Source organism: Elephas maximus, chromosome 5 (assembly GCF_024166365.1).
Source record: "Elephas maximus indicus isolate mEleMax1 chromosome 5, mEleMax1 primary haplotype, whole genome shotgun sequence".
NCBI classification, from domain to species: domain Eukaryota; kingdom Metazoa; phylum Chordata; class Mammalia; order Proboscidea; family Elephantidae; genus Elephas; species Elephas maximus.
In genome coordinates this window covers 49326235-49354020 of record NC_064823.1, presented here as the reverse complement: position 1 = coordinate 49354020, position 27786 = coordinate 49326235, and the positions used below count along the sequence as shown (strand labels likewise).

Below are 27786 nucleotides of genomic sequence, written 5' to 3'. Positions count from 1 at the left end.
ACAAAACTTACCCTTTAACACTTTCTGTAGGAGAAAAATAAACTAAGACTTTTGTGTTTAAAAAGCAAAACAAAACAGAACTGCTGTTGTTGATCTTGGATTATAGAAATAACTATTGTTGAAAAATTTAAACATTAAATATAACAATGAAAATGAGAACCACCATTGGTATTATTTTGATGCATTTTCTTTTCAGTCTTCTTTGCTTAGGCATGCAGGCATATACACAAATTTAATTGTGATTATAGTGTATATCATTTTAAACAGCTCATTACAAGATGGTGCTCATTACTTTTCATGGTATTTTAAAGGCCTGTGAAATCCTGTGTTTGAAATCAGTGGTTGCTCAATATTCTGTTACATGGATAAATAAAAACTTCTAATCATTTTCTAGACTTTTGATACATAAGTTTAAATTTTGCTACTCAAAATACTACTACAATGGGATCATTATTCACAGATCTTTGACTGCATTTTCAATATTTTTTTCAGGAAAGATTCCGTAAAATGGATTTACTGGTCAAAAGATAAGAACACTTTGAAAACCTTGATACTAACAATTTGCAGAAAAAGTGGAATAACTTATCCTCTCAAAAGGGAGTGTCCTGTCTGATCACAGTCTTGTCAGAATGAAATATTTATTTAAAAAAGAAACAAACACAAAAAGCCAAACCCAAGAAGACCTGACTTTGAATGAAACATTAGCACCTCACTGTTGCTTTAATTTGTATTCTTTTATTATTTATCATCATTTCACTCCCCCTTTTACCAAACTTTCTACTCTAAGGCTTCCCTGGCATTATTCTGCTCTCATTTAACTGGGACTTCTGAGGCTGCCCCTTTACCAGCTCTGATTTCTTCAAGTTCATGTTCTCCAGGCCCCTTCCCAGGCTCAATGCCAATCTAATTCTACACTCTTTCCCTCTCAGTCCAGCTACTTTTAAATGTTCAATACTATCTTATTTCTATCCTGATAATTTACAAATCTACTAATCCCGTATAACTCTATGAATAATTCTAGCACTATTTTAGTTACTACATTGTTTTAGAAATATTAGGTATTTTGTTTGTCTCTGCTGCTGAAATCTTGAGCAACATAAATTTTATCTTATTTATCCTCTTCCACAAGGCCTAGCCCAGTGCCTATTACTTAGGATGACCTCAGTAAATGCTGGTTGTATGAAAGAGATTTAAAAAATCAAACTACAATAAGATACCATCTCACCCCTTCAAAACATGGCAATGATCAAAAAAAAAAAAAAGAAAAAAAAAACAGAAAACAAATGCTGGTGAGGCTGTGGGGGATTTGGAACTTTTATACATTGCTGGTGGGATTCTAAAATGGTATAACCACTATGGAAAACAGTATGGTGCTCCCTCAAAAAGCCAGAAATAGAAATACCTTATAATCCAGTAATACCACTTCTAGGTATATATCCTAGAGATATAACAGCAGTGATATGAACAGACACGTGCACACCTATATTTATGGCAGCTTTATTCACAACAGCAAAAAGATGGAAACAACCTAAGTGCCCATCAATGGAGGAATGAATAAACAAATTATGGTACACACATACAATGGAATACTATGCAACTATAAAGAATAATGAGGTGTCCATGAAACATCTTACAACATGGATGAATCTGGACGACATTATGCTGAGAAAAATAAGTCACTCACAAAAAGACCAATACTGTGTGGTCTCACTATTATAAAAAACAGATATACACACAGAAAGCAAAGTTCTTTGATGGTTACTATGAATGGGAAGGAGAGGGAGGACGAATAACTTTCTAGATAGTGAACATGTATTACTTTTGGTGATGGGAAAGGCAGGACCAAAGATGGGTCAGGTCAGCACAACTTGACCAAGATAAGTACACTAAGTACAGGAGAAAAAGGGTCAATTTCAGTAAAGGCTATAACATATATAATTTTGCAACAACAGTAAAAACAACCAAAACACAAATCAAAACAAAACAAAAAATAATTTATAATGGCCTGCATAGGGAATAGTGGTAATAAGGCCAAGGTCAAGGACATGAGGCTCATTTAGACCAAACTTTGGTGCTCTGTTCCAAAGCGAGGCATAGATCATACTCTGATCTAACAGGAAGAGGCATGCCTTTGATCATATGGAATCTGGAGAGAGTACAACTACATGAGCAAAATCTGTCCCTAGTGGACAAAAAGAAGCCTTGGTGGCACAGTGACTAGGCACTTGACTGCTAACCAAAATGTCAGTGGTCTGAACCCACCCAGTGGCTCCTCAGGAGAAAGATGTGGCAATCTGCTTCCATAAATATTTAGCCCAAAGAACTAAAGGACCACATGAACCAGGAGCTTGACCAGACTGAGAGCAGAAGAACTAACTATATGGTGCTTGGCTAACACCAACAACCACTCTGACAGGGATCACAACAGAGTGTCCCAGATAGAGTGGGAGAAAAAATGTAAAACAGAATTCAAATTCATGAAAAAAGACCAGACTGAGACTGGAGAAACTCTCGAAACTATAGCCCCTGGAAACTCTGCTAACCCAAAATTGAAATCATTCCCATAGCCCACTTTTCAGACAAAGATTAGACAGGGCTATAAAACAAAAAATAACACACATGACAAACGTGCTTCTTAGTTCAAACAAATATAAGAGATCAAGTGGGCAATTCCTATCCAAAAGCAAGATGAGAAGGCACGAAAGGACAGGAACTAGATGAATGGACAAAGGGAACCTGGTTGGTGGAAAGGGGGAGCGTGCCATCACGTTGTGGGGATTGCAACAAATGTTGCAAAACAATATGAGTATAAATTTTTTAATGAGAAATTAACTTGAGCTGGAATCTTTCAGCTTTCACAATAAAAACAAAAGATGACAGCCTTGGAAACCCTATGGGGCAGTTCTACTTTGTCCTATAGGGTCATTATAGGGTCTTTCTGAGTTGGAATCGACTCTACGGCAATAAGTCTGGTTATGGTTTTAATGCAGAGAAAAAAGCCAGTTCAAATGTATATACACCAATGATAATATATATATCAATGATAATATCTGAGAACCCTGGTGACACAGAGGTTAAGAGCTCAGCTGCTAACCAAAAGGTCGGCAGTTCAAATCTGCCACCTGCTCCTTGGAAACCCTATGGAGGCAGCTCTACTCTGTCTTATAGGGTACTATAAGTTGGAATCAACTAGATGGCAACAGGTTGGTTTTTGATAATATCTAAGATTTCTATTATCTGAATATATTAGAATAAATTGGTGCTTTTTTGAAAAAAAGTGATAACTGATTTCTGTGTGTGGCTAAAAGTTTAGATTTTTTATTTAAAGGAACTTGTGTATACTTCAAAATCAGTTGGCATAGTGGTTAAGAGCTACAGCTGCTAACCAAAAGGTCAGCAGTTCGAATCCACCAGGCGCTCCTTGGAAACCACATGGGGCAGTTGTACTCTGTCCTATATAGGGTCGCTATGAGTTGGAAGTGACTGGATGGCAATGGATTTGGGGTTTTGTTTGGTGTGTACTCTGGGGTTGGTAAATTAAATATGATTAATAGAGAAATTGTAGCTGTACTTCCTTCTATTACCCAGAGTTCACTCTATTTTAGGGATTTCTTTAGCTATGTAATTCCAGTTTCACATGATTCTATAGCACGTATCTCATGATGGGGCAGAGTGTGACTCTGAACATGTAGTAAGCACATCTAGAGACTGGGATTCTATACTTTGTATATAAAGGAGCCAGTGTGAGCACAGGGAGTGTGCGTAAGAGACAGAGACACAAGACAGATAAGGAGAGAGATTGTAAAAAGAGTACGAGGTTGTAAAAAGAATACTCCACTCCCAACATAGAAACATGGAAGCTATGAAAATCTTTTCCTGTAAATTTCTGTAAAATTGCAAAATCAAAAATTAAAGAAAACAAAGGGGACATGGGCTATTGAGCTAAATTTGACGTTTCAGTGCACTGTATTTTAGAACCCCTCACTTGGCTCCTGAAAAAGCTCTGCAGTCCAACCTCAGTGGATAACCTTTGGTGACCAGCACGTTTCTCTCTCTTCCACAGGCCCTGGCACTACCCCCAACTGCTTTACAGAAACCTCTCACTAAATAGGGTCATGGGAATGTGTATGTTTTTTAAAAAGCAATCAAACAATTCTTAGGTCTCTTAAGACCTATGGGCAGAAATTATATTTACATAAGAGTCCATTTACTTATACTGGTAGATGAGGCCCAATCCAGCTCAGAGAAAAGTTCGATTCAGTGCCTTAATAAAACTGATGTTAATTAAAAAACAATTTATTAAATAAAAGATCAATAAAATTTGCTTTCAAAAGTTTAAAGTTAGTAAGCAGTGAATAAGAAAGTAAATTTTTAAAACTTGAATTATCCTTCATATTTTAATCTGATTTTTGTTCTTCATAGGAGTTATACTCTGGAGATCAAAATCTTTCGCTTAATTATATAGAATAGCTAAAAAAATTAGGAAATTTTTCTTTATAAATATTTGGTGGCAATGACAGATACTTTTAAAATTATAGTTGAAAAGCAAGTTTCATACAAATTTTTACAAGGCTGCACCAGTTTTAAAATTTAGGATGTAATTTTAATAAAAACCCTAATACTGCCAGGAATATAATGTTCTTTCTAGCAAACTTAAAATTAAATGTCAAAAGTAGGTTTTAAGTAAAAATCTTTAATCAATATTGCTTTTTTTGGGCAGATACAGGAAATACTTCCTCTTTGTCCACATATTGCTTGTAACAGAGCTGATTACCTAGAATATAAAACTAAGCAGTGGAGGTGGAGCCAAGACGGTGGAATAGACAGATGCTTCCGGCGAGCCCTCTTTACAACAAAGACCCGAAAAACAAGTGCCCTGAGCATCAAAGGCAAGCTTAGAAAATGAACAGAGGGGCAGGGGGAGGAAGAGAGTGTTCAGAAGCAGAGAAGAGTTACTGGGCCTGAATCGTGGGGAGCCCTCAGGCACCATTCCCGGAGCGGCAGAGGCAGGCTGGTACTAGCGTTCGGCCACAGTTTCCTCAGGGAGAAGCAGCCAGCCACACAGCCTAATCACACCTCTGGAACCACAGAAGAAAGGTGCTCTCGGCAAAAGTTAAGGACTTACATATATTTTACTAAGCGCCCCCCCAACCCCCAAGCCGGCTTCAGCGGCTGAATTCCCTGGGCCTGAGATAGGCACTGTTGAGTACCTAGAGCCATTCTCCCAGCCTCGGAGAAGGAAAAAATTTGCATTTGGGGGGAAAAAGTAATTTGCCAGCTCCACTAACTGGGGAAGCTCAGGTCAGAAGCGGCTCCTGTCCAGGCATAAATGGTCTGTGGACTTTGAGCACCTTTCTGCTCTGCATGGACCTGTGTAGGCCTATTTCAGGAGAATAGGCCCTTGTTGGCAGACTCCAACCATTTCAGCTATTTGGTGGAGAGATGGGTACTTGATGTTTGACATTGCTTTGCCTATTAAACAGGGTCCTCACCTACCCACATCAGGGGAGTAAGGACTGGCAGCTCCACTCAGGTCACCCAGCCACCCACGACAGGGGTCCAAACATTGGGTGCCCATGGTCTGTCTGCAGAACCCACCCACCTGCATGCTCTAGGAAACAGGGACATGCTTTCCTCAGAGACATTCGGGGGTCAGTTCTCAACCCCTGCCTTGTTCAGAGTGTGACCCCCTGCTGCAACCAGATACCAGTACCTACAACAATCACCCCTGCCCCTCTAAGACTGTAGGACAGAGCCTGTACCACATACTTGATAATCAGCTACCTGGACACCTGAGCTGAATTCATACAAGAAAAGTGAATGAAATCCTAGACTGATATACCTGATAACAGCCCTAGCCATCTGGGGGCAGGACGTCAGAGATCCAAAGGTGAAAATAATCAAGCTACCTCACTGAAGCAACCCATTTGGGCATATCAAAACAAAACAAAGCCAGAAGCTACGACACCGTAAGCAAGCATAAACTAATACAATAACTTATAGATGGCTCGGAGACAAGAGTCAATATCAAATCACATAAAGAAACAGGCCATGATCACCTCAATAAGCTCTCAAAACAAAGAATCCAGGGATCTTCTAGATGAAAGTGCATTCCTGGAATTACCAGAGGCAGAATACAAAAGTTTAATATACAGAACCCTTCAAGACATCAGGAAGGAAATGAAGCAATACGCAGAACAAGCCAAGGGACACACAGATAAAGCACTTGAAGAAATTAGAAAGATTATTCAGGAACAATGAAAAATTTAATAAGCTGGAAAAATCCATAGAAAGGCAGCAATCAGAAATTCACAAGATTAACAATAGAATTACAGAAGTAGACAACTTGACAGAAAGTCAGAGGAGCAGAATTTAGCAAGCAGAAGCCAGAATTTCTGAACTTGAAGATAAATCACTTGGCACTAATATATTTGAAGAAAAATCAGATAAAAGAATTATAAAAAAATGAAGAAACCTTAAGAATCCTATGGGACTCTATCAAGAGAAATAATTGGACTACCAGAACAGGGAGGGATAACAGAAAGTACAGAGAGAATTGTTGAAGATTTGCTGGCAGAAAACTTCCCTGATATTGTGAAAGCTGAGAAGATATCTATCCAAGATGCTCATTGAACCCCACATACGGTAGACGTTAAAAGAAAGTCAGCAAGACATATTACAATCAAACTTGCCAAAACCAAAGATAAGGAGAGAATTTTAAGAGCAGCTAGTGATAAACAACAAAGAGTTACCTACGAAAGAGAGTCAATAAGAATAAGCTCGGACTACTCGGCAGAAACCATGCAGGAAGAAGGCAATGGGATGATGCATTTAAAAAATTGAAGAAAAAAATTATCAGCCAAGAATCATATATCCAGCAAAACTGTCTCTTAAATATGAAGGTGAAATCAGGACATTTCCAGATAAACTGAAGTTTAGGTTATTTGTAAAAACCAAACCAAAACTACAAGAAATACTAAAGGGAGTTCTTTGGTCAGAAAATCAATAATATCAAGTATCAACCCAAGACTAGACTACTGGGCAGAGCAATCAGAAGTCAACGCAGACAGGGAAATAAAAAAAATTAAGCAAGATAAAAAAAAAAAAAGCTTAAAACAGGGAAACAGAGATGTTATTACATCAAAGAACACAACATTAAAACAATAAAGAGGGACTTAGAAATGTAATCACAGACCTTCCACATGGAGAGGAAGATATGGCAATACAAAGAAATAAGTTAGGTTTAAACTTAGAAAAATAGGGGTAAGTATTTTTTTTTTTAATAAGGTAACCACAAAGGAGACAAACTATCCTATTCATCAAAATAAAATGCAAGAAAAAAATATAGACTCAGCAGAAACAAAATCAACAACAAATATGAGGAAAGGACAATATATAATCTACTGAGCACACAAAATTAAGTGGGAAAAAGAAACTGTCAACAGCACACAAAAAAAGACATCAAAATGATAGCACTAAATTCATACCTATCCATAATTACCCTGAATGTAAATGGACTAAATGCACCAATAAAGAGACAGAGAGTGGCAGAATGGATTCAAAAACATGATCTGTCTATATGCTGCCTACAAGAGACACACCTTAGACTTAGAGAAACAAACAAACTAAAACTCAAAGGATGGAAAAAATATATCAAGCAAACAACAATCAAAAAAGAGCAGGAGTGGCAATATTTATTTCTGACAAAATAAACTTTAAAGTTAAACCATCATAAAGTATAAGGAAGGACACTACATAATGATTAAAGGGACAATATACCAAGAAGATATAACCATATTAAATATTTATGCTCCCAATGACAGGGCTGCAAGATACATAAAACAAACTCTATCAGCATTGAAAAGTGAGATAGACAGCTCCACAATAATAGTAGGAGACTTCAACACACCACTTTCGGTGAAGGACAGGACATCCAGAAAGCAGCTCAAGAAAGACATGGAAGATCTAAATGGCACAATTAACCAACTTGACCTTATAGACATACACAGAACAGTCCACCCAACAGCAACCAAGTATACTTTCTTTTCTAGTGCACATGGAACATTCTCTAGAATAAACCACATATTAGGTCATAAAGCAAGCCTTAGAAGAATCCAAAACATTGAAATATTACAAAGCATCTTCTCTGACCATAAGGCCATAAAAGTGGAAATCAATAACAGAAAAAGCAGGGAAAAGAAATCAAACACTTGGAAACTGAACAATACCCTGCTCAGAAAAGACTGGATTATAGAAGACATTAAGGATGGAATAAAGAAATTCATAGAATCCAATGATAATGAAAACACTTCCTATCAGAACCTTTGGGACACAGCGAAAGCAGTGCTCAGAGGTCAATTTATATCCACAAATGCACACATCCAAAAAGAAGAAAGGGCCAAAATCAAAGAACCATCCCTACAACTTGAACAAATAGAAAGAGAGCAACAAAAGAAACCCTCAGGCACCAGAAGAAAACAAATAATAAAAATTAGAGCAGAACTAAATGAAATAGAACACAGAAAAACAATTGAAAGAATTAACAAGACCAAAAGCTGGTTCTTTGAAAAAATCAAAAATTGATAAACCATTGGCCAAACTGGTAAAAGGAATGGATGATTTCCTAGAAACACACTGCCTACCTAAACTAACACAAACAGAGGTAGAACAACTAAACAAACACATTTACAAAAGAAGAGATTGAAAAGGTAATCAAAAAACTCCCAACAAAAAAAACACCCGGTCCAGACGACTTCACTGCAGAGTTCTACCAAACTTTCAGAGAAGAGTTAACACCGCTACTACTAAAGATATTTCAGAGCATAGAAAAGGACGGAATACTACCAAACTCATTCTATGAAGCCAGCATATCCCTGATACCAAAACCAAGACACCACCAAAAAAGAAAATTACACACCTATATACCTCATGAACTTAGATGCAAAAATCCTCAAAAAAAATCCAGCCAATAGAATTCAACAACATATCAAAAATATAATTCACCATGACCAAGTGGGATGCATACCAGGTATGCAGGAATGGTTTAACATTAGAGAAACAATTAATGTAATGAATCACATAAAAAAAACACAAGACAAGAATCATCTGACTTTATCAATTGATGCAGAAAAGGCATTTGACAAAGTTCAACACCCATTCATGATAAAAACTCTCAGCAAAATAGGAATAGAAGGAAAATTCCTCAACATAATAAAGGGCATTGATACAGAGCCAACAGCCAACATCATCCTAAATGGAGAGAGCCCGAAAGCATTCCCCTTGAGAATGGGAACCAGACAAGGATGCCCTTTATCACCACTCTTATTCAACATTGTGCTGGAGGTCCTAGCCAGAGCAATTAGGCTAGACAAAGAAATAAAGGGCATCCAGATTGACAAGGAAGAAGTAAAATTATCTCTATTCGCAGATACCATGATCTTATATACAGAAAACCCTAAGGAATCCTCCAGAAGACTACTGAAACTAACAGAAGAGTTCAGCAGAGTATCGGGACACAAGATAAACATACAAAAATCAGTTGGATTCCTCTACACCAACAAAAAGAATATCAAAGAGGAAATCAGCAAGTCAATACCATTTACAGTAACCCTCAAGAAGATAAAATACTTAGGAATAAACGTTACCAGAGATGTAAAAAACTTATACCAAGAAAACTCGAATACCTTTCTGCAAAAGAGTCCTAAATGAGTTGAAAAACATACCTTGTTCATGGATAGGAAGACGTAACATTATAAAAATCTCTATTCTACCAGAAGCGATCTATAGATTTAATGTAATTCTGACCCAAATTCCAACGACATTCTTTAATGAGATGGAGAAACAAATCACCAACTTCATATGGAAGGAAAAGAGGCCCCAGAGAAGTAAACCATTACTGAAAAAGAAGAACAAAGTGGGAGGCCTTATTCTACCTGATTTTAAAACCTATTATACCGCCACAGTAGTCAAAACAGCCTGGTACTGGTACAACAACAGATACATAGACCAATGGAACAGAGTTGAGAATCCAGACATAAATCCATCCACATATGAGCAGTTGATATTGGACAAAGGCCCCAAAACAGTTAAATGGGGGAAAAGACAGTCTTTTTAACAAATGGTGTTTGGCATAACTGGATATCCATCTGCAGAAAAATAAAACAAGACCCATACCTACTCCATGCACAAAAATGAGCTCAAAATGGATCAAAGACCTAAATATAAAATCTAAAATGATAAAGATCATGGAAGAAAAAATAGAGACAACGTTAGGAGCCCTAATACATGGCATAAACAGTATACAAAACATTACTAACAAGGCAGAAGAAAAACTAGATAAGTGGGAACTCATAAAAATCAAACACCTATGCTCATCCAAAGACTTCCCCAAAAGAATAAAAAGATTACCTATAGACTGGGAAAAAGGTTTTAGCTACGACATTTCCGATCAGTGCCTGATCTCTAAAATCTACATGATACTGCAAAAACTCAACTGCAAAACGACAAATAACCCGATTAAAAAATGGGCAAAAGATATGAACAGATACTTCACTGAAGACAACATTCAGGTAGCTAAGAGATACATGAGGAAATGCTCTCGATCTTTAGCCAGTAGAGAAATGCAAATCAAAACTACAATGAGATTCCATCTCATTCCAACAAAAAAGCATTAATCAAAAAACACAAAACAATAAATGCTGGAGAGGCTGTGGAGAGATTGGAACACTTATACACTGCTGGTGGGAATGTAAAATGGTACAACCATTTTGGAAATTGATTTGGCGCTTCCTTAAAAAGCTAGAAATAACTACCATATGATCCAGCAATCCCACTCCTTGGAATATATTCTAAGGAAATAAGAGCCTTTACACAAACAGACATATGCGCACCCATGTTCACTGCAGCACTGTTTACAATAGCGAAAAGATGGAAGCAACCAAGGTGCCCATCAACGGATGAATGGATAAATTATGGTATATTCACACAATGGAACACTACACATCGATAAAGAACAGTGATGAATCTGTGAAACATTTCCTAACATGGAGGAATCTGGAAGGCATTATGCTGAGTGAAATTAGTCAGTTGCAAATGGACAAATATTGTATAAGTCCACTATTATAAGAACTCAAGAAACAGCTTAAACAGAGAAGAAAATATTCTTTGATGGTTACGAGATGGGGGATGGAGGGGAGTGGGATGGGGTATTCACTAATTAGACAGTAGATAAGAACTACATTAGGTAACGGGAAAGACAACACACAATACAGGCGAGGCCAGCACAACTGGACTAAACCAAAAGCAAAGAATTTTCTGGAATAAACTGAATGCTTTGAAGGCCAGCATAGCAGGGGCAGGGGTTTGGGGACCATGGTTTCAGGGGACATCTAAGAAAAAAAAAAAAAAAAAAGTCAATTGGCATAATAAAATCTCTTAAGAAAACATTCTGCATCCCACCTTGGAGAGAGGCGTCTGGGGTCTTAAGCGCTAGCAAGCGGCCATCTAAGATGCATCAATTGGTCTCAACCCACCTGGATCAAAGGAGAATAAAGAACACCAAGAACACAAGGTAAATATGAGCCCAAGAGACAGAAAGGGCCACATAAGCCAGAGACTACATCAGCCTGAGACCAGAAGAGCTAGATGGGGCCCAGCTATAACTGATGATCACTCTGACAGGGAATGCAACATAGAATCCCTGAGGGATCAGGAGAGCAGTGGGATGCAGACCCCAAGTTCTCGTAAAAACACCAGATTTAATGGTCTGAGACTGGAAGGACCCCGGTGGTCATGGCCCCTGGACCTTCTGTTGGCCCAGGACCGGAACCATTCCCAAAGCCAAGTCTTCAGACAGGGATTGGACTGGACAATGGGTTGGACAGGGATGCTGGTGAGGAGTGAGCTTCTTGGATTAGGTGGACACTTGAGACTATGTTGGCATCTCCTCTCTGGGCAGCGAGCTAGGAGGGTAGAGGGGGTTAGAAGCTGGCGAAATGGACACGAAAAGAGAGAGTGGAGGGAGGGAGCGGGCTGTCTCACTAGGGGGAGAGCAATTAGGAGTGTGTAGCAAGGTGTATATAATTTTTTCTGTGAGAGACTGACCTGATTTGTAAACTTTCACTTAAAACATAATAATAATAATAAAAAGACAAATTAAGCAGTGGGTTTGTTGTTTAGTTTTTTAATAGTCGTCAAATATCTCATTTTTTTCTCCATTAACATTTCTCATTTCAACCATGATTTGTAATAATTTTATTCAATATCCCTTGTGGGGGACAAGGAATATATATCAACTGTGACTGTGGTAACGTTTCCTCTTTTTTGGCAGCACAGTTCCCTTAGCTTCTCCATGTTCACTAGTATCTCTGAGGATCTGAGGCAAAACAATGAACTCCTTTAAGAAATATACTTTGCATACAATTTTATGAATGTACTAAACCATCAAATCTCATAATTTATATTATTACTGTCAATATGAAAAATTACACACACAAAAGAAGATTCATGCTTTATATTTATAGACATTATCTGGCATTTGGGAATGTGACTGGAATATATTCTGATGGGCACCTTAATTTATCTTTATAAAGCCTTAGTCCCTGCCATTTTCATTTACCATTTATGCAAGCTTAATAAGTCAGCCTGTAGAGTGGGAAGAATAATTAAATATCCCTTTCCAGTCTACCTTCCAAAAATAATTCACTAAAATTTCTGTAGAATTAAAACATAACTAAATTGGAAATGAGGGAAAAATAATTTTGTTTGGACTCAATTCATTTGAAAAATTATGTAAATGAAAGTAAAGTGAAAAAAACGTAGGTCAAATCTTCAGGAATTCAAGGTTCATTGCTTCCACCCGTATTTATATGTAACTTTTTTTTTTTTATATTGGTTTATATGTAATAAAGTTCATGGCTGTGCCTCAGTCTTCCAGGCCTTTTAATGGTGTTTGTCTAACTATAAGACTTTGGAGTGGGAAAAAAGAAGTATATGATTTTGGTCAATATTGAAAGGCTTCCCTTAGGGTAGCAGCCCTGGTGGCACATCACTTAAGGGACTCAACTGCTGACCGAAAGGTTGGCTATTCGAAACCACCAGCAGCTCCACAGGAGAAAGACTTGGCAGTCTGTTTCTGTAGAGATTTACAGCCTTGGAAACGCTATGGCGTTGCTATGAGTCAGAATGGACTTTATGGCAGTGGGTTTGGTCTGATCCTCTAGGGTAAAACAAAGCAAAAAAGAGTAAAGTCAACCCTAGAGTAGGGTCTCCCAAATTTGTCTTATGGTTGCCATGATGCATATATGTGTGTGGGCATGCATACACAGACATCAATGCTTTGTGTGTACTGATAATATTGTATTTGAGTGCAGTAGGAGAGAATATCACATTGACACAGGAAATCATACAAAAGGCTAGAGAGCATGGAGAGATGAAGGAAAGGGGGAGGTAACATTTAATGAATAAGGAGATGGGCACCACAGCAGCTGATGCCTAAAAGTTAATTCTGTAGCTTTTCAAGACCTTAGTTCTTCAAACCTGATCATGATTACCTGTTGGAGCTCTAGTGTAGACAATTGGTTCAGAAAATTGGTCTCTGTCCAAAAACACTAAGGTAATGATGCAACAGTTAATTTTGATTAGGGCGAAGTAGTAAATAGACAGTAAAACCACATTATTTTAAATTTTATTATTTCAGAATTTATAAATTAACATAAACTTGGATGAAGTCTTCAGAGATTAATAAATTTATTAGAATCAATGAAATGTAGAAACATTTTAAAAATGGAAAAATTGTAATTCTAATAATGAAAAAATATTATTTATTAAAACTAGACCAGCAAAAGATCTAATGACTTAATGCATATATTTAGAATAATAATTAAAAAAAACTTGGGTCTCTTCAAACATACAACATAATGTTTAATTAATTTAGATTGTCTTTACCTGTGTTAATTTAAATTACTGAGTTCTTCTGGGATGTGGCAAGAAAAAATAAGCTACATTTCTATTATTACTAAAATCTTCCCTCTTTAGCTCCAAAATACTCCAGTCACCTCTTCCCATCTGTTCTAAAAGTACCTTCTACTCATTTCCTAAGACCCATTAAAATTAGCAACTTCAAAATTACTGCTTCTAATTTTTAACTAGATACATAAAAGAAACTTAGTGAGTAAACTTTAAAAATAAATGTTAAGATCAGATTGATTTTTATGTCATATATTAAGAAACAGTTTTAGGTTTTTACCTCAGTAGATGTTGGGGGTAGTTTATCCTCCAAATGTTCATTTACTGATTCTGTGGTATATGTGCTAAGAGTTAAAAGAAAAAAGAATTTGAAAGAGAAGCAGGGCTATAAGTCCTGCACCAGGTAGAAACCCTATTCTTATTTATTTTGGCAGAAAATACAGAGAAATAGGGAAATGTTTGATATGCCTGAAACAGAAAATAGATTGTTTCGATTAAAAAAAATAAAGGATATTTTTCTTCACAAGTAGGAGAGGTTCTTATAGAGACAAATGGTTTGATCATAGTCTGATCCTTTTATACTGCTACCAAATAAGAAAGCATATGATGTATTTTACTAGTTATTCACCTATAATAAGAATAGGGACTCTGCACAGTTTTTTCTATTGAGATATAACACTGTATCAGTCAGAATTCTCCAGAGAAAGAAAACAAATAGGGGATGTTGTTGTTAGGTGCCATCTCATAGCAACCCTGTGTACAACAGAACAAGACACTGCCTGGTCCTGTGCCATCCTCACACAACTGCTGCTATGTTTGAGTTTATTGTTGTAGCCACTCTGTCAATCCATCTCATTAAGTGTCTTCCTCTTTTTCACTGACCCTCTACTTTACCAAGCATCTTAGGCTGTGTTCTCTAGAGAAGCAAAACCAGTAATGCGTATAAATAGAAAGAGATTTATATTAAGGAAATGGCTCATGTGGTTGTAGAGGCTGGAACATCCCAAGTCCATGGGTCAGAATAGAGGCTTCTCCTGATTCACGTGGCCACAGGGGCTGGTGAACCCAAGATCGGCAGTTCAGATGGCAGGGCTTTTGCTCACAGGCTATGAAGATCAACAAGTCCTAAGACTGGTAGGCATGACAGCAGGTATAGTGCTAGCTCAAGTCCCAAAAACCAGAGTTCAGGATCCAGAGTAAGCAAAAACCCACAAGCCTTGCCAGAATGTCCACTTATATTCAATGCAGGGCACATGCTCAAGGAAACCCCTTTTCAACTGATTGGCCACTCACAGCAGATCCCATCGTGGAGGTCATTACGTTATACCAAATCTCATCATGGAAGTGATCACAACATCATACAACCGCCAAACCACTGAGAATAATGGCCAAGCCAAGTTGACACACAACCTGAACCGTCACAGCAAGCATGGTGTCCTTCTCCAGTGACTTGTCCCTCCTGATAACATATCCAAAGTATGTGAGAGGAAATCTCGCCATCCTTGCTTCTAATGATTATTCTGGCTATGCTTCTTCCTCAACAGATTTGTTTGCTCTTCTGGCAGTCCATGGTATATTCAATTCTTGGCCAATACCGTAATTCGAAGGCATCAATTTTTCTTCAGTCTTCCTCCTAGGGAATAGATATAGATAGGTAGATAAGTAGACAGACAGATAGATAAAAGAGAGAAGAGAAAGACACAGAGAGAGATTAAGATAATTTATTTTAAGGAGTTAGCTTACGTGATTGTGGGGGCTGGCAAGTCCAAAAGCCGTAGGGTGGGCAGGCAGGTAGGTTGGAAATTCAGGTAACAGCTGATATTGCAATCTGGAGGCAGCAATCAGTACGGAAGGCCAGCAGGCTGGAAACTCGGCAGGATTTCTATGTTGCAGTTCCTTCTTTGGGAACACGGTTTTTGCTTTGAAGGTCTTCAACTGATTGGAGGGGCCCACCCACATTATGGAGGGTAATCTGCTTTACTTCAAGTCAACTGACTGTAAATGTTAATCACATCTAAATACCTTCACAGCAACATCCAGACCAGTGTTTGATCAAGCAACTGGGTACCATACCCTAGCCTAGTTGACATATAAAATTAACCATCACAAACACATACATAAAAAAAATTCACAAGTGATAATTGTATAGTTCTGTGATTCTTCACAAAATGAACACACCTGAGCAGCCTGCACCCAGCTTGAGAAAACAAACATCATCAGCACCTTAGAGGCTCCCCTTTTTAGTCACTACACATCTTCTCAAGGGTAACTACTATCCTGAATTCTTACACCCTTAGATGAATTTTATGTTTTTGAATGTTCTATAAATGAAACCATATGATATATACACATCTGGCTTTTTCTTTCACTTAACATTATTTTTGCATTCCATGCTCTTGCATGTAGTTAATTCCCTCTCATGGCTGTATAGCATTCCATTTCATAAATATACCATAATTTATCTATTCTATTTAAGGTTCACTTTTGTTATCAATGGAGCTCTGGTGGCATAGTGGTTAAGAGCTTGGCTGCTAACCAAAAGGTCAGCAGTTTGAATCCGCCAGCTGCTCCCTGGAAACCCTATGGGGCAGTTCTTCACTGTCTTATAGGTTGCTATGCATCAGAATTGACTCAGCTGCAATGGGATGTTTCGTTTTGTTTTTTTATGAATAGTGCTATGAATATTTGTGTACATGTAGTGCTATGAAGAGCAGCTCTGGTAGTGTAGTGGTTAAGTGCTTGGCTGCTACCTGGCTCCATAGAAGAAAGATGTCGCAGTCTACTTCTGTAAAGATTAGCCTTGGACTTGATGGCAATGGGGGGTGGTGGTGGTGGTGCCATGAATATTTGTGTACATGTATTGTACTGTTTCATGACAGCAGATTATGCCAGTTTTCCAATTTACTCTACATTTACCAATTCAATAGATTTCCAGTTCCTTATATCCTTGTTACCCTTGGTATTGTCTTTTTCCTTTTAACTATTTTGGAGATTTTGCATTGTGGATTTAATTTGCATTTTCTTGATGACTAATGACCTTGAACACTTTTTTATATATTTACTGACAATCTTAGTATATCCTTTACCAAAGTGTCTGTTCCACACTTGTCCTTTTTTTTTTTTTTTTAATTGTATTGGCTTCCTTTTTCTTAATTTGTTGGAGTGCTTTATGTATTCTAAATATGAATCTTTTGTCAGATATGTAAATTCTAACTATCTTCTCCCATTCTGTGGCTTGCTTTTTCACCCTGATGTTGTCTTTTAATGAATGGTTTTATTTTAATTTAGTCCAATTTATCCTTTTCTTCTTTTATGGTTAAAGCTTTTACTGTTTCAGAAATCTTTGCTTACAATGAAGTCATAAAGGTATTCTCCTATGTATTCTTCTAGAAGCATCACTGACCTGTCTTTTATATTTAGGTATATGATCCATGTGTGGTATGATTTTTCATGTATGCTATGAAGAAGGGATCAAAATTCATTTTTCCTATATAGATATCTAATTTACCCAGCACCATTTATCAAAAAGATCATGCTTGAGGCAGAGCCAAGATGGCGGACTAGGTGGACACTACCGCGGATCCCTCTTGCAACAAAGACTCGGAAAAACAAGTGAATCGATCACATACGTAACAATCTACGAACCCTGAACAACAAACACAGATTTAGAGACGGAGAACGAACAAATACGGGGAGGCAGCGATTGTTTTCAGAGCCTGGAGCCAGCGTACCAGTCAGGTGACCTTCGGCGCCCGATTTGGGGCAAAGCCCAGGGGGGCAGACGGCACAAACAAGGGGCCTAGCCCTAGCCCCCGAACTCATTCCGGGAGGGGGCCCAGCCGGTTCACGCGGGCGGCGTGGCGGCGCAGCCGGTGGGAAAAGTCCCCGGGAGGCAGTGACTGGTCTTGGAGCGGGGAGAGCAGCGACCCGGCTGGAGAGCCGTCCCGCCGGGATTTTGGCGGACCGCGGGTGCAGGAAGCTGCTCCACCCCCCTGAACTAACCCCGGGAGGGGGCCCAGCTGGTTCGCGGTGATGGTGCGGCGCTGCGGCAGGCGGGACGGGGAGTCCCCAGGAGGCAGCGACTGATTTTGGAGTCGGGAGTGCACCGTCCCAGGCTGGCAGTGGAGGATCTGACCATGACTCCAGTGGGCCAGACCCCCCGGGGGCAACTCCACACAGCCAGCACACATAGGCGACGCACCCCGCGGGAATCTCAGATATAATAGTCATTCCAAGCAAGACAAGCAACTCTGGCTATATTCAGAGGTGCTACTCTCCTATCTCTCTGATCCCTCCCCCACCCTCCCCAGGAGGCTTCATTAACATCCCAATAGCCTGACCCAGAGGGAGAACTCTGATAGGGATCTGACTGCATTTTTTTTTTTTAGCGGATTTTCTGGAAAAACTAGTTTCCCAGTGATGGCTTGGAGACAGCAGTCCATATCAAACCACATAAAGAAGCAGACCATGACAGCTTCTCCAACCCCCCAAACAAAAGAATCAAAATCTTTCCCAAATGAAGATACAATCCTGGAATTATCAGGTACAGAATATAAAAAAACTAATTTACAGAATGCTTCAAGACATCACAAACGAAATAAGGCAAACTGCAGAAAAAGCCAAGGAACACACTGATAAAACTGTTGAAGAACTCAAAAAGATTATTCAAGAACATAGTGGAAAAATTAATAAGTTGCAAGAATCCATAGAGAGACAGAATGTAGAAATCCAAAAGATTAACAATAAAATTACAGAATTAGACAACGCAATAGGAAGTCACAGGAGCAGACTCGAGCAATTAGAATGCAGACTGGGATATCTGGAGGACCAGGGAATCAACACCAACATAGCTGAAAAAAAAATCAGATAAAAGAATTAAAAAAAATGAAGAAACCCTAAGAATCATGTGAAATTCTATCAAGAAGGATAACCTGCGGGTGATTGGAATCCCAGAACAGGGAGGGGGGACAGAAAACACAGAGAAAATAGTTGAAGAACTCCTGACAGAAAACTTCCCTGACGTCATGAAAGATGAAAGGATATCTATCCAAGATGCTCATCGAACCCCATTTAAGATTGACCCAAAAAGAAAAACACCAAGACATATTATCATCAAACTCGCCAAAACCAAAGATAAACAGAACATTTTAAAAGCAGCCTGGGAGAAAAGAAAGGTCTCCTTCAAGGGACAATCAATAAGAATAAGTTCAGACTACTCAGCAGAAACCATGCAGGCAAGAAGGGAATGGGACGACATATACAGAGCACTGAAGGAGAAAAACTGCCAGCCAAGGATCATATATCCAGCAAAACTCTCTCTGAAATATGAAGGCGAAATTAAGATATTTACAGATAAACACAAGTTTAGAGAATTTGCAAAAACCAAACCAAAGCTACAAGAAATACTAAAGGATATTGTTTGGTCAGAAAACCAATAATATCAGATACCAGCACAACACAAGGTCACAAAACAGAATGTCCTGATATCAACTCAAATAGGGAAATCACGAAAACAAACAAATTAAGGTTAATTAAAAAAAATAATAAAAATACACAACAGGGAATCATGGAAGTCAATAGGTAAAAGATCACAATAATCAAAAAGAGGGACTAAATACAGGAGGCATTGAACTGCCATATGGAGAGTGATACAAAGCGATATAGAACAATACAAGTTAGGTTTTTACTTAGAAAAATAGGGGTAAATAAAAAGGTAACCACAAAAAGGTATAACAACTCCATAACTCAAGATAAAAACCAAGAAAAACGTAACGACTCAACTAACATAAAGTCAAACACTATGAAAATGAGGATCTCACAATTTACTAAGAAAAACACCTCAGCACAAAAAAGTATGTGGAAAAATGAAATTGCCAACAACACACATGAAAACGCATCAAAATGACATCACTAAAAACTTATTTATCTATAATTACGCTGAACGTAAATGGACTAAATGCACCAATAAAGAGACAGAGAGTCACAGACTGGATAAAGAAACACGATCCATCTATATGCTGCCTACAAGAGACACACATTAGACTTAGAGACACAAACAAACTAAAAATCAAAGGATGGAAAAAAATACATCAAGCAAACAATAAGCAAAAAAGAAGAGGAGTAGCAATATTAATTTCTGACAAAATAGACTTTAGACTTAAATCCACCACAAAGGATAAAGAAGGCCACTATATAATGATAAAAGGGACAATTGATCAGGAAGACATAACCATATTAAATATTTATGCACCCAATGACAGGGCTGCAAGATACATAAATCAAATTTTAACAGAATTGAAAAGTGAGATAGATACCTCCACAATTATAGTAGGAGACTTCAACACACCACTTTCAGAGAAGGACAGGACATCCAGTAAGAAGCTCAACAGAGACACGGAAGACCTACTTACAACAATCAACCAACTTGACCTCGTTGACTTATACAGAACTCTCCACCCACCTGCTGCAAAGTATACTTTTTTTTCTAGCGCACATGGAACATTCTCTAGAATAGACCACATATTAGGTCATAAAACAAACCTTTGCAGAGTCCAAAACATCGAAATATTACAAAGCATCTTCTCAGACCACAAGGCAATAAAACTAGAGATCAATAACAGAAAAACTAGGGAAAAGAAATCAAATACTTGGAAAATGAACAATACCCTCCTGAAAAAAGACTGGGTTATAGAAGACATCAAGGAGGGAATAAGGAAATTCATAGAAAGCAACGAGAATGAAAATACTTCCGATCAAAACCTCTGGGACACAGCAAAAGCAGTGCTCAGAGGCCAATTTATATCGATAAATGCACACATACAAAAAGAAGAAAGAGCCAAAAGCAGAGAACTGTCCCTACAACATGAACAAATAGAAAGTGAGCAACAAAAGAACTCATCAGGCACCAGAAGAAAACAAATAATAAAAATTAGAGCTGAACTAAATGAATTAGAGAACAGAAAAACAATTGAAAGAATTAACAAAGCCAAAAGCTGGTTCTTTGAAAAAATTAACAAAATTGATAAACCATTGGCTAGACTGACTAAAGAAATACAGGAAAGGAAACAAATAACCCGAATAAGAAACGAGAAGGACCACATCACAACAGAACCAAATGAAATTAAAAGAATCATTTCAGATTACTATGAAAAATCGTACTCTAACAAATTTGAAAACCTAGAAGAAATGGATGAATTCTTGGAAAAACACTACCTACCTAAACTAACACATTCAGAAGTAGAACAACTAAATAGACCCATAACAAAAAAAGGGATTGAAACGGTAATCAAAAAACTTCCAAGAAAAAAAAGCCCTGGCCCGGACGGCTTCACTGCAGAGTTCTACCAAACTTTCAGAGAAGAGTTAACACCACTACTACTGAAGGTATGTCAAAGCATAGAAAATGACGGAATACTACCCAACTCATTCTATGAAGCCACCATCTCCCTGATACCAAAACCAGGTAAAGACATTACAAAAAAAGAAAATTATAGACCTATATCCCTCATGAACATAGATGCAAAAATCCTCAACAAAATTCTAGCCAATAGAATCCAACAACACATCAAAAAAATAATTCACCCTGATCAAGTGGGATTTATACCAGGTATGCAAGGCTGGTTTAATATCAGAAAAACCATTAATGTAATCCACCACATAAATAAAACAAAAGATAAAAACCACATGATCTTATCAATTGATGCAGAAAAGGCATTTGACAAAGTCCAACACCCATTCATGATAAAAACTCTTACCAAAATAGGAATTGAAGGAAAATTCCTCAACATAATAAAGGGCATCTATACAAAGCCAACAGCCAGTATCACTCTAATGGAGAGAACCTGAAAGCATTTCCCTTGAGAACGGGAACCAGACAAGGATGCCCTTTATCACCGCTCTTATTCAACATCGTACTTGAAGTCCTAGCCAGGGCAATTAGGCTAGACAAAGAAATAAAGGGTATCCGGATTGGCAAGGAGGAAGTAAAGTTATCACTATTTGCAGATGACAGGATCTTATACACAGAAAACCCTAAGGAATCCTCCAGAAACCTACTGAAACTAATAGAAGAGTTTGGCAGAGTCTCAGGTTATAAAATAAACATAAAAAAATCACTTGGATTCCTCTACAGCAACAAAAAGAACACCGAAGAGGAAATCACCAAATCAATACCATTCACAGTAGCCCCCAAGAAGATAAAATACTTAGGAATAAATCTTACCAAGGATGTAAAAGACCTAAACAAAGAAAACTACAAAGCTCTACTACAAGAAATTCAAAAGGACATACTTAAGTGGAAAAACATACCTTGCTCATGGATAGGAAGACTTAACATAGCAAAAATGTCTATTCTACCAAAAGCCATCTATACATATAACGCACTTCCGGTCCAAATTCCAATGTCATATTTTAAGGGGATAGAGAAACAAATCACCAATTTCATATGGAAGGGAAAGAAGCCCCGGATAAGCAAAGCGTTACTGAAAAAGAAGAAGAAAGTGGGAGGCCTCACTCTACCTGATTTCAGAACCTATTATACAGCCACAGTAGTCAAAACAGCCTGGTACTGGTACAACACCAGGCACATAGACCAGTGGAACAGAATTGAGAACCCAGATATAAATCCATCCACGTATGAGCAGCTGATATTTGACAAAGGACCAGTGTCAGTAAATTGGGGAAAAGATAGTCTTTTTAAAAAATGGTGCTGGCATAACTGGGTATCCATTTGCAAAAAAATGAAACAGGACCCATACCTCACACCATGCACAAAAACTAACTCCAAGTGGATCAAAGACCTAAACATAAAGACTAAAATGATAAAGATCATGGAAGAAAAAATAGGGACAACCCTAGGAGCCCTAATACGAAGCATAAACAGAATACAAAACATTACCAAAAATGACGAAAAGAAACCAGATAACTGGGAGCTCCTAAAAATCAAACACCTATGCTCATCTAAAGACTTCACCAAAAGAGTAATAAGACCACCTACAGATTGGGAAAGAATTTTCAGCTATGACATCTCAGACCAGCACCTGATCTCCAAAATCTACATGATTCTGTCAAAACTCAACCACAAAAAGACAAACAACCCAATCAAGAAGTGGGCAAAGGATATGAACACACATTTCACTAAAGAAGATATTCAGGCAGCCAACAGATACATGAGAAAATGCTCTCGATCATTAGCCATTAGAGAAATGCAAATTAAAACTACGATGAGATTCCATCTCACACCAACAAGGCTGGCATTAATCCAAAAAACACAAAATAATAAATGTTGGAGAGGCTGCGGAGAGATTGGAACTCTCATACACTGCTGGTGGGAATGTAAAATGGTACAACCACTTTGGAAATCTATCTGGTGTTATCTTAAACAGTTAGAAATAGAACTACCATACAACCCAGAAATCCCACTCCTCGGAATATACCCTAGAGATACAAGAGCCTTCACACAAACAGATATATGCACACCCATGTTTATTGCAGCTCTGTTTACAATAGCAAAAAGCTGGAAGCAACCAAGGTGTCCATCAGCGGATGAATGGGTAAATAAATTGTGGTATATTCACACAATGGAATACCACTCATCGATAAAGAACAGTGACGAATCTGTGAAACATTTCATAACATGGAGGAACCTGGAAGGCATTATGCTGAGCGAAATGAGTCAGAGGCAAAAGGACAAATATTGTATAAGACCACTATTATAAGATCTTGAGAAATAGTAAAAACTGAGAAGAACACACGTTTTTGTGGTTACGAAGGGGGGAGCGAGGGAGAGGGTTTTTTACTGATTAATTAGTAGATAAGAACTGCTTTGGGTGAAGGGAAAGACAGCACTCAATACATGGAAGGTCAGCTCAATTGGACTGGACCAAAAGCAAAGGAGTTTCTGGGATAAAATGAATGCTTCAAAGGTCAGCGGAGCAGGGGCGGGGGTCTGGGGAACATGGTTTGAGGGGACTTCTAAGTCAATTGGCAAAATAATTCTATTATGAAAACATTCTGCATCCCACTTTGAAATGTGGCGTCTGGGGTCTTAAATGCTAACAAGCAGCCACCTAAGATGCTTCAATTGGTCTCAACCCACCTGGAGCAAAGGAAAATGAAGAACACCAAGGCCACACGACAACTAAGAGCCCAAGAGACAGAAAGGGCCACATGAACCAGAGACCTACATCATCCTGAGACCAGAAGAACTAGTTGGTGCCCGGCCACAACCGATGACTGCCCTGACAGGGAGCACAACAGAGAACTCCTGAGGGAACAGGAGATCAGTGGGACGCAGACCCCAAATTCTCATAAAAAGACCATACTTAATGGTCTGACTGAGACTGGAGGAATCCTGGCGGCCATGCTCCCCAGACCGTCTGTTGGCACAGGACAGGAACCATCCCCGAAGACAACTCATCAGACATGAAAGGGACTGGTCAGCGGGTGGGAGAGAGATGCTGATGAAGAGTGAGCTAATTATATCAGATGGACACTTGAGAGTGTGTTGGCAGCTCTTGTCTGGAGGGGGGATGGGAGGATAGAGAGAGAGGGAAGCTGACAAAATTGTCACGAAAGGAGAGACTGAAAGGGCTGACTCAATAGGGGAAGAGCAGGTGGGAGTACGGAGTAAGATGTATATAAACTTATATGTGACAGACTGATTGGATTTGTAAACGTTCACTTGAAGCTTAATAAAAGTTAATATAAAAAAAAAAAGATCATGCTTTACATACTGCATTGCAATGTCACCATTGTTGTAAGTTAACTAACCAGTTGTCACCAGGGTGTAAATTAGGTGACCATATATATATATTTTTTTATATATATGAATCTATTTTTGGACTCTATTCTGTTCCACTGGCCCATATGTCTCTCCTTATGCCAACATTACACTGGTGCTTATAAAATAAGTATTGATATCTGGTGGTATAAGTTCTTCAGTTTTTTTTCTTCTTCAGAATTGGATTGACTCCTTGGTCCTTTGCATTTACACATAAAATTTTGGAATCAAGTTGTCAGTTGCCTCTCTCTCTCTCACACACATATACTGTATTAAATCTATAGATCAATTTCAGGAGAAATGACATCTTAACAATATTGAGTCTTCTAATCTGGAACATTATATACTTTCTGGTTATTTAGATTTTCTTGATCTTATTTGGAGTGCTCAGAGCAGAGATCTTGTACATCTTTCATTGGACTTATTTCTAGGTATTTCATATTTGTTGGTGCTACTACAAAAAAATTCATTCTTGCTAGTATACAGTAATACCAGTAAAAATTTTTTTGAACACTTTATTGTGATTTGGGTGAAAGTTCACAGAGCAAATTAGTTTCCCATTCAAAAATTCATACACATTTTGTTTTGTGACATTATTTGCACTAGAAACACAAGTAATTTTTGTTTAATGACTTTGTATTTAGGTCTTGATAAATTCACTTAATTCTAATAGTTAATCTACACATTCTGTTTGGATTTTTTAAGTACACAAGCATGTGGTCAGAAAATATAAGTTTTATTTCTTCCTTCCTCAATTTTATACAGTTTATCGCTTTTTCCTTTTTTATGGCATTGGTTGTAACCTGCCTTTACAGTTGCTCTATATCCTTGCTAACCTGTCTGTAGAATTTCTTTTAGTATAGATCTCTTGGCAATAAATTCTCTCATTATTTTTATTGTTATTATTTTGCCTGAAAAAGTCTTTATTTCACCTTCAGTTTTGAAAGTGATTCTCATTGGATATAGATTCTAGACTAGAAACTTTCTTTTAACACATTAAAGATGTTATTCCATTGTCTCCTTACTCCCATAGTTTTTCTTGAGAATTCAACCATCATCCTTACCATGACTTCTTTGAAGATAATTTGTCTTTTCCCCTTTTGGCAGATATTAACTATAGTTATTTTAATGTCTTTGCTAACTAAAAAACCTGGGTCACCTTTGAATCTGTTTTTTAGATTATGGTTGGTCATATCGTTAGTATGGCTAATAATTTTTACAGAAAGCTTGACACTATATAAAAAATTAAAAATTTACACAGTCTGAATTCTATCTTTCTCCAGAGGAAAAGATGTGAAGCTGAGGATGGGGGGCATCTGATTACTTTAAACTAATCAGACTGAGCTCAGTTGAGGCAGCTTTGTAACACTCTGCAGTACCTCAATTTGTACTGGCTCCTAGGTCATAGTCCCTTGGGGCTTTTACCTTAGATGATGATCCCAACAAATTATGGTAGCCTCACTTGTTTCTCTCAGATCAGAGATGCCTTACCTTTTCCTCTTGGTTCACACCTAACATCTGTGCTTTCCTGCCCTGGAATAGCTGAATTAACTTATCAAAGCTCACATAGCTAGTAAATGGAGTAGGCTTCAAAATCAGGCAATCTGGATCCACTGGCCACACTGTTAACACTAAAGTCCCTATAGTGTATCAAACACTGTGCCAGGCACACACAAAAGTGCCGATAAGGCTTAGATATTAATATTTATAAAATGGCAATCAAATTGGTTATGTGCAGAGCACAAGTTCTCTCTTGCTTTCAGTGGGCAGTGGTTCCAATCTTGGTTCAGTTTTCAAAGCCTTTGCTATGCTGCTTTGGGCCTGTCCCATGTTGCGCTCATGGGTTAGTCTTTGACCTGGGCAGTAGTTTGCATCTTCATTCAGTTCTCAAGGCCTTTGCTATGATGCTTAGGGTCTTTCTCATGCATGTACAGCCTGAAGAGACCCAAGGCACTTGGTTTGGTCCGTACACAGAATTAAGGAACTGCCTCCCTTCTGCAGCTTTCTCCTCTCCTAGACTCCTCCACACTCTCTAGCTCTCAGGGTCTCATCCCCTGGTTCCTCTGGCCAGAATACACTGTTTCTCTCTTAGTTTTAGCTGCCCATGCTGCCATAAATAGCACCTGTTCTCTGTTCAAAGCTGTGAGAGGAAGAAACACCACTCACACTGTTGTTGGACTATAGGGGTCCATTTTCCCAGCACCCCAGGCCATAAAAGTCAGGTTTGTATTATAATTTTGGTGTCCTGTGCTGCCCTCACACAGTTGCATGATTGGCGCCTGCCTTCAGGTCAAAGCCACAATCAAAACCAAACCCAGTGCCATCAAGTCAATTCCAACTCGTGGCAACCCTATAGGACAGAGTAGAACTGCCCCATAGGGTTTCCAAGGAGCGCCTGGTGGATTTGAACTGCTGACCCTTTGGTTAGCAGCTGTAGCACTTAACCACTACACCACCAGGGTTTCCAAAGCCACAACAGAAAGAGAAATTTACTCCTGTAGTTTCAACTCCCCTGCACAATCTACCTGCTTTTCCTCAGTTACAAAGACTGCTGCTAAATACTAAACCACACCAAAATCCATTTGTTTACTTTTTAGAGTCCTAACATAGTTGTTTTGAGCATTTTATTCAGAGTTTTTGGTTATAAGCAATGGGGAAGTTAGGCTGTAGTGGGCCTATTCCATCCTAGATGGAACTGAAAGCCTGTGAGCTTCATTAGAAGAGGGACCATATCTAGTTTACCTTTGATCTACATAGTTCTGGCACATGGTGGGCGGTCAATAAAAACTTGTGGAATAAACATTGGTGACTGAGAAGTTAAAAATTCCAGGTGGCGGAGCCAAGATGGCGGACTAGGCAGACGCTACCTCGGATCCCTCTTACAACAAAGACACGGAAAAACAAGTGAATCGATCACATACATAACAATCTACGAACCCTGAACAACAAACACAGATTTAGAGACGGAGAACGAACTAATACGGGGAAGCAGCGATTGTTTCCAGAGCCTGGAGCCAGCGTACCAGTCAGGTATGGCACAA

At 38.4% G+C, this 27786-nt stretch overlaps 1 protein-coding gene across 5 annotated transcripts in view; it reads right to left on the bottom strand.

The window, feature by feature from the left end:
• Nucleotides 1-27786, bottom strand: part of LOC126076906 (sodium/hydrogen exchanger 9B2-like) — a 298466-nt gene that overhangs the window by 151941 nt on the left and 118739 nt on the right. For 4 of the 5 annotated variants that reach the window (XM_049885606.1, XM_049885607.1, XM_049885608.1 and 1 more), the window contains 2 exons: nt 15709-15900; nt 14543-15598 (listed from right to left, as the gene is read on the bottom strand). The exons of the other annotated variant lie outside the window; for it this stretch is intronic. In XM_049885606.1, the coding sequence (XP_049741563.1) occupies nt 15587-15598; nt 15709-15900 (204 nt within the window). In that variant the 3' untranslated portion in view covers nt 14543-15586. Of the gene's footprint in view, nt 1-14542; nt 15599-15708; nt 15901-27786 lie in introns of those variants that run through there. 5 annotated transcript variants of the gene reach the window in all.